This window comes from Seriola aureovittata, chromosome 12 (assembly GCF_021018895.1).
Source record: "Seriola aureovittata isolate HTS-2021-v1 ecotype China chromosome 12, ASM2101889v1, whole genome shotgun sequence".
Lineage (NCBI taxonomy): Eukaryota > Metazoa > Chordata > Actinopteri > Carangiformes > Carangidae > Seriola > Seriola aureovittata.
The window spans coordinates 27,511,039-27,522,977 of record NC_079375.1 but is presented as its reverse complement, the minus strand read 5'-3'; the positions used below and the strand labels follow the sequence as shown (position 1 = coordinate 27,522,977).

General features: G+C 39.1%; 1 protein-coding gene across 1 annotated transcript; it reads left to right on the top strand.

The window, feature by feature from the left end:
• Positions 1-4,032: 4,032 nt before the first annotated feature.
• Positions 4,033-8,105, top strand: mplkip (M-phase specific PLK1 interacting protein). The gene is made up of 2 exons (XM_056391608.1): positions 4,033-4,505; positions 5,737-8,105. Exons 1-2 carry the CDS (start codon positions 4,179-4,181, stop codon positions 5,848-5,850), a joined length of 441 nt encoding a protein of 146 aa, XP_056247583.1. The 5' UTR covers positions 4,033-4,178; the 3' UTR covers positions 5,851-8,105.
• Positions 8,106-11,939: the final 3,834 nt, after the last annotated feature.

Genomic DNA, 11,939 nt, shown 5'->3' with positions numbered 1-11,939 from the left:
TGATAACTCTTAAGTACAAAGCTCTAATCAATTGCCAGTCCAGTGGTGACACTGGCAACAAAGACACAGCAGCATCTTTCTTCAAGTTTAACCAAAACCCACAGAACGTCACAAAAACTGAAGTGGACACTTATTTGAATTGGCCAACCACAGAAGGGTTTGGTGACTACATGCTGCTGCCCAAGCTCAAAAAGCTGTTCATAAAATACAACACCGCACTCCCCTCAAGCGCCCCAGTGGAGAGGCTTCTCAGCATTGGTGGTCAAATACTTAGGCCCAGGAGAAACAGGCTTGGTGATGCCAACTTCGAGGAAACAACTGCTCTTGAATGCCAACAAAAAACTAAAAGAATGAAGGATATTTAACTTATTTTGTTGGTGGATTGGACTAGTAGTATCCATTGTGACTTTTTGTGGTGCTATGATAGTGGTAAACAATGTTGCATAAGGACAACAGAGAAGGAGTCAACTTTTATGTTTGTTTACTGTGTTTATTTTTTTAGTTGTTAAAATGTTGTTAAAATATGTTTGCTGAATATTGCAGTGAAGCTTCTGACTCTACCTCTAACTCCCCTCTATAAAGGCGAACCCAGCTTCTAAAATGAAAATGTGAAAGCTATTTATGTTTGTTAAAGCTAAATGCTTTGTGTTTCTGAGGTTTCAGAGCTTTACTTTTTCTCTGGACACATAAACCAGGAAGTCAGACAGTCAAATTTAATGAGAATGCTCATTGTTAACCAAATGTTTACATTTAGTTATTTTCTTTTAAGATGAGGAATATTTGCCTGAATATTGCACTAAGCTTTGGCTAAGGCCTCAGGCTCAAACTACCGAAATACACAGGGGAAATTAGCTTATAAAAGGAAAATATTCATGTTATTTTTATATAGGGAAAATATTTATGTGTAGTACAGCAAAATGCTGTATGTTTTTGAGTTTTTAGAGCTGTAAATTTTCTGTGGACAAACATCAAGTCAGGAAGATGAAAAAAATCTGACTATAAGACAATGACTAACTCGTTTTTTACTGACTGTTTACTTTAAGTTATGTGGACATTAAAAGATGTTGGCTGAATATTGCACTTTGAGCAGGCTATGCACAACCTTTGTTTCCATTACAATACATTACAATTTTTGTCTGGTGTTGTCACAGTAACAGCAGTACAGAATATTCACAAGGTTTTTTGTTCAATGCAGAGCCTGTTTTTTCCATTGATCAGAATTATTATTATTAATTTTATTTATATATTTATTAAAATTTGTGTTTTTGAACCCCTGCATAAGTTCATACTGTCTGAATAAAATTTCCATATACAGTATGCCTTAACTGCACCTCATTTTCTCAATTTCAGCATAATATGTCATATTGCTCAACTGGTAAAATATATTCTCAATCTAAACATTATTTTTTTTGTTTGTTTTAAATGTAACTAATGCCTGTGATTCATCAGTGGTATACAGTAATTCATTTAGTTTGGGAGTGACAGTGATTTGTGGCTGGTGATGGATGGGTAGAAAGAGGTTCTATTGAAAAAGAATAGCTATCCAAGCCTATTTATTTTTTAAAAACGGAACAAATGAACGTGAACTAGTTCATTTTCATCTGTATGAACTGAACTGTGAACTAGTTCTCTTTAAGTGTGAACTGGCCCAACACTGTCTACTGACTAGTTGCTGAGGTCTGAGGACTAGTTGTTGACATCTACAGACTAGTTGTTGAGGTCTATGGACTAGTTGTAAAGGTCTACGGACTAGTTGTAAAGGTATGTGGACTAGTTGTTGAGATCTGAGGACTAGTTGTAAAGGTCTGCGGACTAGTTGTAGAAGTCTGAGGACTAGTTGTAGAGGTCTGCGGACTAGTTGTTGAGATCTGAGGACTAGTTGTTGAGATCTGAGGACTAGTTGTAAAGGTCTGCGGACTAGTTGTAGAAGTCTGAGGACTAGTTGTAGAGGTCTGCAGACTAGTTGTAAAGGTCTGAGGACTAGTTGTTGAGGGACTTTACAGGGACTAGTTGCAGATTCAGAGGGACTAGTTATACATTAACAGTGACTAGCTGCAGAGCTCTCTCCTCTTGGATCTCAGATCAGTATTTTTGTTCAGATGGTCAGGATCTTTTTTCTCACTTTGTTTTGGCTACAGAAGCGAGTCAGTTTGTTCAGACACCCACCGAACAGAGTGACAGATGACTCATCTTCATCAGGAGGGGGAGAAATAAGCAGAACGCTCCTTTAATTACAGGGAACAACTTGAAAACACAAACAACTCCACAGCAATGAGACACAAACAGGAGCAACTACACAATGTATACACACCAGGAAAACACAATGAAAAGACACAGGACAGAAACACAAACTGACACACTGTCTGCACATGTGCAGCAGATTCAGGTCGATGTTCTGAACAAGAACACACTGATCAGTTTTAATTAGTCACTCTGTGTGTGTGTGTGTGTGTGTGTGTGACCTGTTGATTCTAAATGAAGTCTTGTTTCCTCCTCTGTGTCAACATGAGTCGACTGGAGATAAACAGCTGATGATGCAGCTGATTCTAGAGTCGCTGCCATTAAACCACAGAATACGAAGATGATGATGAGGTCATTAAACAATCCAGTCAAAGTTTAGATCAGGCATGTCCAAAGTCCGGCTGGGGGCCAATTGCGGCCCGTGTTCAAATTTTCACCGGCCCGCAGCCTCTGTCATAAAATCAATAATATGCGGCCCGCCAGCTCTGTTGACCACAGTATAAAATACACAGGTACAAAAAAAGCTATTTTACATTTCACCAGAAGATGGCAGTAGACCTGTGGCCGCACTCTCGCCGCCGTGACCCTTGTGTGATACTTTCAGCCCGGCCCATTTCTTACATGGCGACTGTAACTAAAAAAGAAAAGTTGACAGCGAGGGCCGCCGCTTCCAGGACAAGTGGAAATTGGAGTATTTTTTCGCTGAATTACGAAGCAGTCGGCACCAACAGCTCCCTCTTGTCAACTTCTACCGCCAGCTGGATGAAGGCAGGTTCCAAGAGATTCGAACATTTGCTAAGAAAATGCTGAGCTTGTTTGGCTCGACATACTTGTGCCAGAAGACATTCTCGGTTATGAACATTAACAAGAGCCGCGTGAGGACGAGACTAAGTGACTCTCACCTGCGTGACGTCTTGCGCATCAAAACCACTGTTTTTGAGCCAGACCTGGACTAGGCCTACATACTGCAGTCCAGATCTCAGTATCACCCTTCACATTAGTGCAGGCAAGATATGTGTATAGTCCTCTGAGGTGGATAAATTCTAAAATCTCAGTGAATTGATTTTTTTGTGATGATCAAAACCACAGTTTCAATATGCACGGACCACTGTTTTGAATTTAGAAGTTTAAAGTGAGCATTTAATAGTGAATAATATGTAATGTTTCAAATGAACCTAGATATGTTTCATCTTCCCAAAAGTTTTTTTTCTAGACAGACCTTTTCTTCATTTTATGTGGTCTTCAAATATGAAAGGCAGAGTGATTTTGGCAAAAACTTGAAAATGAAAAAAAAATGAAGTATGCGCTTTGCAATAAAAAATTTCATAAAATAGTTCATTTGTATTAAATGTTAATGGTTCAAAGAACGTCAGGCTGAATGGTTGGCCCCCACACATTTTCACCTTACCAAAGCCCTCTTTGCAAAAAGTTTGGACACCCCTGGCTTAGATGATGGAGAACATGAGGGCGATCCGTGAGGGAAGTTCTGCCTACCAGATTTTTTTTATCAATGAGCTAATATACAATGATTTATTTATTGATTATTATGTGAGTCTGTATTTAAGATGAAACAACTCTGTCTGTTCTTCACTCGATGTCAACAACTCAAACACAGATTAGAAACACTCTATCTTACTTTGTGTGTGTGTGTGTGTGTGTGTGTGTGTGTTTACGCGCGCGCGCGTGCGTACAAGACAGGCTTCCTCTGCTGCAGTGATCCTGTTGGCCGCTGGGTGGCGCTGCAGCTGTATGACCGGGAGGAGAACTCTGTGTAATTCCGGTTCCGGTTGAGTCGCAGTGTGTTGTTGTTGTAGTGATCTTCCAGAAACAGAATACTCCGGGCTTCTTCTGGGTTTGTTGTGGTCTTCTGGCGCTATTCTAGTCCACGACATCTCTTTCGGTACTTCGGATCTCCCTTCATTTTTTTAGCCGCTCAGATGTACCGTGCTCCGGTCAGACCCCAGCGGAGTCCCGGAGCTCCGCGTCCGGCGGGAAGGTTTCCCTCCCCGGTCTCCTGCTGGGGTTTTCCCGGAGCTCGCTCCCCGTATGGAGGGTCCGGCTATCGCGGAGGTTCTCCCCGGGGCTGCCCCACTTACTCTCCGGGTTCCCCGATTTATTCTCCGGGTTCTAACCGAGGATGCTGGGACGGTTCTGCGGCCAGGTTTGGCAGCGGGTCCCGGGGCTTCGGAGGACAGATGCGGCGCAGAGGGGACGGTTTCCGGCGGCCGCAGTCCTTCAGTCCCGGTTCAGCTCAGAAGTTCCAGGTAAAGTTTCAGGTGTTTATTTACACTAGCAACAGCTCTAGGAAAACTGGGAATGCAGCCTTTGTCAGTTCCGGTCCAAAACTGTGCAACACACTCTATAGATATCAGGTATAAATGTCTATAGATGTAGATATCAGAGACGCAGCTCACTAAGTATTTTTAAAAGAAAACTCAAAACTTATTTCTTCACTTTAGCCTTTAACTGGCTCAGAAATTCTTTACTTTGCGCCACATTTATGCAGTGCTCAGCACTTCTTTTAAATGTCTTCTTATTTAATGATTTAGTATTTTATTCATTACTTTATATAGTTTTATGTGAATGTTTTTTAATATTTTTTCATTTTAGATCAATGTAAGATAATTGATGACATGTTTTTATATTAATTTGATGTCTTTTCATGTGAAGGACTAGGTGCAGGTCATTTCTTTGTTGTAAAGCCCTTTGTGCAGCATTTCTTTTATGAAAGTTGTTATACAAGTAAAGTTACGTTTTATTGTTATTATTGTTGTTACAATTATACTGAGAGGAGAAAGATTATTAAGTCAGGACCTGATCCGGTCGAAACATGGATCCAGATCAGTTTCTGTTGATGTGGATCAACTGAGAGCCAAACAAGAAGTCATGCTCCTGTATCATCATTATTAATAAAACTTGAAGTAGCAGCAGTATTGATAGTAGAAGTAGTAGTAACAATAGTAATAGCAGTAATAGTAGTAGTAGAAGTGTAACACAGTGTGACTCGTGATTCATTCGTTGTTAGATGTAAAGAGTTTCAGTGGGGGGAGGGGGGGTCACAGTCTTCAGGGTGCTTGGTTTCTGGGTTGACCACGTGTCCTCGGGGGTGGGGCGGGGTGGTGGCCATGGGGGATGACTGAAGGTGAATCAGAGGTTTGGGGGATACTGTGTTTCTAGCCTGAGCATCATCAGTGACAGAACAGCCAGAAAAGACTGAAACACAGTGTGGTCATTAGTGATGATTGTATTGAATGAGATACAGTTTCTGCCCTTTATAAAATATTCATTTTATTGTATTTTTCATCATAACAGACAGAGCAGGTTGTGAACCTCAGTTTTCTTCATGGCTCTTCTCATGTTTCCTGTAATTGATGAAAACACTAGAAACCGTCTGAACTGTTGATGTCGGTGGAGTCAAACTGTTTGTCTGATCAAATCATCTGTTTGTTTTAGCTTCAGTCGTTAGATAAATGTTGTGTGTTTGTGTGTTTCCAGTCCTCAGACTCTTCAGTGGAGAAATACTTCAGTCCATCGATGCTGCAGGATCCCTGGGCAGCTCTGCAGCCGATCAGAGCAGCAGACGCAGCTGCAGCAAGACACGCAACATGACAGTAAACAACAACAACTGCAACCAGACACAACATGACAGGAAACAACAACAGCTGCAACCAGACACAACATGACAGGAAACAACTACAGCTGCAGCCAGACACAACATGACAGGAAACAACAACAGCTGCAACCAGACACAACATGACAGGAAACAACTACAGCTGCAACCAGACACAACATGACAGGAAACAACTACAGCTGCAACCAGACACAACATGACAGGAAACAACAACAGCTGCAACCAGACACAACATGACAGGAAACAACAACAGCTGCAACCAGACACAACATGACAGGAAACAACAACAGCTGCAACCAGACACAACATGACAGGAAACAACAACAACTGCAACCAGACACAACATGACAGGAAACAACAGCTGCAACTAGACACAACATGACAGGAAACAACAACAACTGCAACCAGACACAACATGACAGGAAACAACTACAGCTGCAGCCAGACACAACATCAGAGGAAACAACAGCTGCAACCAGACAAAACATGACAGGAAACAACAACAGCTGCAACCAGACACAACATGACAGGAAACAACAACAGCTGCAACCAGACACAACATGACAGGAAACAACAACAGCTGCAACCAGACACAACATGACAGGAAACAACAACAGCTGCAACCAGACACAACATGACAGGAAACAACAACAGCTGCAACCAGACACAACATGACAGTAAACAACAACAGCTGCAACCAGACACAACATGACAGGAAACAACAACAGCTGCAACCAGACACAACATGACAGTAAACAACAACAACTGCAACCAGACACAACATGACAGGAAACAACAACAGCTGCAACCAGACACAACATGACAGTAAACAACAACAGCTGCAACCAGACACAACATGACAGGAAACAACAACAGCTGCAACCAGACACAACATGACAGTAAACAACAACAACTGCAACCAGACACAACATGACAGGAAACAACAACAGCTGCAACCAGACACAACATGACAGGAAACAACAACAGCTGCAGCAAGACACGCAACATGACAGTAAACAACAACAACTGCAACCAGACACAACATGACAGGAAACAACAACAGCTGCAACCAGACACAACATGACAGTAAACAACAACAACTGCAACCAGACACAACATGACAGGAAACAACAGCTGCAACTAGACACAACATGACAGGAAACAACAACAGCTGCAACCAGACACAACATGACAGGAAACAACAACAGCTGCAACCAGACACAACGTGACAGGAAACAACAACAGCTGCAACCAGACACAACATGACAGGAAACAACAGCTGCAACCAGACACAACATGACAGGAAACAACAACGACACAACATGACAGGAAACGACAACAGCTGCAACCAGACACAACGTGACAGGAAACAACAACAGCTGCAACCAGACACAACATGACAGGAAACAACAACAGCTGCAACCAGACACAACATGACAGGAAACAACAACGACACAACATGACAGGAACAACAACAGCTGCAACCAGACACAACATGACAGGAAACAACAGCTGCAACCAGACACAACATGACAGGAAACAACAACAACTGCAACCAGACACAACATGACAGGAAACAACAACAGCTGCAACCAGACACAACATGACAGGAAACAACAACGACACAACATGACAGGAAACAACAACAGCTGCAACCAGACACAACATGACAGGAAACAACAGCTGCAACCAGACACAACATGACAGGAAACAACAACAACTGCAACCAGACACAACATGACAGGAAACAACAACAACTGCAACCAGACACAACATGACAGGAAACAACAACAACTGCAACCAGACACAACATGACAGGAAATGGCTGCATCTTGACAGAAAACAAACCAATTCAATCTCAGCTAAGTTGACATCCTGACAAGAAACAAGATGGTTCACAGGAAAAAACAGACAAACAACAGCATCAGCAGTAAACAAACAACCAAACAGACGTCCTGACAGGAAACAACATCAGCAGTAAACAGACCAGAGGTCTGTGAGCATCTTCAGTCACCAGCAGTTTCAGGATCAGATTTCAGTGATTTCAGGGATCAGTCACCTTGATGAGTTTCTACATGATGAACTGATGATGATACACAGATGAATGTTTTTAACAAAATGTTTTCTTACTGTTTTTAACCTAAATCAGATTCTTCTTCATGTGTTTTATTCAGTTTGTTTAAAAAAAAAAAAACTTACGTTTGTTACAATAAAAAAAAAACATAAAACTTTAGTTTTAAGCTGGAGTCCATCATTTGTTCCTTAATCTTGTGTGTTTTAATTTGAAAGGAACAGAAAGAGGTCAGATCTTTTATTTGTCCTTTACTTTGTAAAACTAAAAAGTTTTAAGGGCTTCAGGACATTTTAGGGCCAAGAAAACAAAACTCTGACATTCTCTTGGATTAAAGTGGTAAATGTATGAGGAAAAAAGTTCTTTGATATTTAAGTCACAGATTTGTTTTCATTATCTTTATTTTATTATTATTATTATCATTCAGTCAAAGAAACACCTCACTTCACTTTGCTTCAAGGTTGGATCAACACCATCACAACTCAGACATCGCAGCATGCCCTGTCTCAGGTCTGCAGTTGTACTTTAAAATCTTATTTAAGTGAATTTAAACCATTTGTCTTTGGAGGTTGTCATGGAAACCCAGGACAGGTGATTGGCTCTAACATAACAACAATAAACATAAGCAGCACAGACTCAGGAATCTACTGTCACTGTGAACATTATATCAGAAATTATAGAAATTATATCTTATATAGATTATTATCTAAAAATGAATCGTTATTTGCCATTAATGGTAACACATACACATATTCACACACAAACCTGAGACACGGCGTCTGTGGTGTGATGAGGTTGATCCTCGTGTTTAACATGAACAGTAACATCATGTTGGTTATAGACAACACATCTGATATTCATCTGTTCAAAACACTGATCACATTAATGCACATTAAAGAAGCATGAATAATGCAGGAAACTTGGTTTAATTAAAGAATTCAATCATCCACGATTTCAGTGTCAAAAATAAAACAATGGTGCAGTGATCTGATGTCACCAGCAGGTGTCACTTTGACTCCACCCTGCAGGACAAACATACTGCAGTAATACCACACAGAAACCGTGAGGTACTTGTACTTTAACATCTGTGATGATCAGTTTATAGAAAAATTGTTGTTACTAAAGTTATTCAAATGTTGGGAAACACCAGTAATAACAGTCTGAAGGTGTTTACCTACTGCTATAGTCTATGGACACCCACCATGATGTCCAGGTGTTCTATTATTTTGTCCACCCTACATATGAATCTAAAGGTAGGTTGAACAACAGAAACACCTGTGTATAATGTGATACAGCTCCTCAGGTAAAACTATCAAACAGATGAATGAAACTGTCTCAAACCATTTTAATGAAAATAAACATTATAACCTTTATGAAAGAGGATTTATTACGGTTTAAATGAGGTGTTTACTATAAACTTAGCGTATTTTAGTAATTATCAGTTGTATACAGGCTGTAACGAGCCTGACTGGTTGTTTTCTAGTGCTGTCTTCATCAGAGATGGTGTCTATGTATTAAACATGTTCTTCAATAGTTTAATCGTTTTATCATATATTGTTATTATCACCATACAACATGTTTTACTCGGAGACATTTTAATTGACTTATCTGAGAACATTATAACAGTGATTTTACTTTGACTGTAGTAAAATGTGTTTTCAGTAACAGTAGTAAGTGACGTGCAGCAGTCACTGTGGTGTCTCATCTCCAGTCAGTTTCTGTTTCTGGTAGTTTATTTGTGCTCAGTCTGAACGCAGTTAATGTTGCTGTTTTCTTCATCAGTGTCTAACTACCTGCTGTATATTTAACCTTACACGAGTTCTGCTCCAGTACCCAGAGCTTTCTGCTGTTTTTGGTGACTTTCACTGATCCGCTAGCTTTCACTATTGCATGGTGGTCTTTTTCCCTGCGCTCTCTGTCACTCTCTGACTCTCTCAGAGACAGTGTCAACAGTCCAGGCTGATGGTGTGGGGGGTCAGTCAGTCACAATGATGATGATGATGATGATAATAGTGATGATAGTGATGATGATGGTGATAATGATGATGATGATAATGATGGTGATCATGAAGATGATGATCATAATGGTGATAATGATGATGATAGTGATGATAGTAATAATGATGATGATAGTGTTAAAAATGATGATGATGATAGTGATGAAGATGATGATGATGATAGTGATGATGATGATGATGATAGCGATGATGATAATGATGGTGATAATGATGATGATACTGATGATGATGATGATAATGATGGTGATCATGGTGATCATGAAGATGATGGTGATAATGATGATGATAGTGATGATGATGATGATAATGATGGTGATGATGATGATGATAATCATGGTGATCATGAAGATGATGATGATAATGGTGATAATGATGATGATAGTGATGATGGTGATAATGATAGTGATGATGATGATAGTGATAATGGTGATGATAGTGATGATGGTGATAATGATAGTGATGATGATGATGATGATGATGATGATGATGATGATGGTGATGATGGTGATAATGATAGTGATGATGATGATGATAGTGATAATGGTGATGATAGTGATGATGGTGATAATGATAGTGATGATGATGATGATGATAATGATGATGATAGTGATGATGGTGATAATGATAGTGATGATGATGATAGTGATAATGGTGATGATAGTGATGATGGTGATAATGATAATGATGATGATGATGATGATGATGATGGTGATGATGATCATGAAGATGACGATGATAATGGTGATAATGATGATGATAGTGATGATGGTGATGATGATCATGAAGATGACAATGATGATAGTAATACAAATGATGATGGTGATGATTATAATGATGATAGTGATGATAGTAATAATGATGATGATAGTGATGAAAATGATGATGATGATAGTGATGAAGATGATGATGATAGTGATGATGATGATAATGATGATGATAGCGATGATGATGATAATGATGATGATACTGATGATGATGATAATAATGGTGATCATGAAGATGATGGTGATAATGATGATGATAGTGATGATGCTGATAATGATAGTGATGATGATGATGATAGTAATGATGATGATGATGATAGTGATAATGGTGATAATGATGATGATAATGATGGTGATAATGATACTGATGATGACAATGATGATAGTAATACTAATGATGATAGTGATGATAGTAATAATGATGATGATAGTGATGAAAATGATGATGATGATAGTGATAATGGTGATAATAGTGATGATAGTGATGATGATGATGATGATGATAGCGATAATGGTGATAATGATGATGATAGTGATGATGATGATAATGGTTATGATAGTGATAATGGTTATAATTATGATGATAGCGATGATGATGGTGATAATGATTGTGATAATGATGATGATACTGATGATGATGATAATGATGGTGATCATGGTGATCATGAAGATGATGATGATAATGGTGATCATGAAGATGATGATGATAATGGTGATAATGATGATGATAGAAATGATGATGGTGATGATGATCATAAGATGATGATGATGAGGATAGTGATGATGATGATAGTGATGATAGTAATAATGATTATGATAGTGATGAAAATGATGATGATGATGGTGATAATGGTGATAATGATAATGATTATGATAGTGATAATGATTATAATTATGATGATGATGGTGATAATGATGATGATACTGATGATGATGATAATGATGGTGATCATGGTGATCATGAAGATGATGATGATAATGGTGATAATGATGATGATAGTGATGATGGTGATAATGATAGTGATGATGATCATAAGATGATGATAATGATGAGGATAGTGATGATGATGGTGATGATGATAGTGATAATGATGGTGATAATGATGATAATGATGATGATGATGATGATAGTGATGATGATGATTATAGTGAGGATGATGACGATGATAGTGATAATGGTGATAATGATGATGATAGTGATGATGATGATAATG

Bases quoted from the DNA above. Each gene is read 5' to 3' on its own strand.
- mplkip (XM_056391608.1), top strand. From the start codon at position 4,179: ATGTACCGTGCTCCGGTCAGACCCCAGCGGAGTCCCGGAGCTCCGCGT. The intron at 4,506-5,736 runs GTAAAGTTTCAG...GTGTGTTTCCAG, and splicing joins GTTCAGCTCAGAAGTTCCAG to TCCTCAGACTCTTCAGTGGA.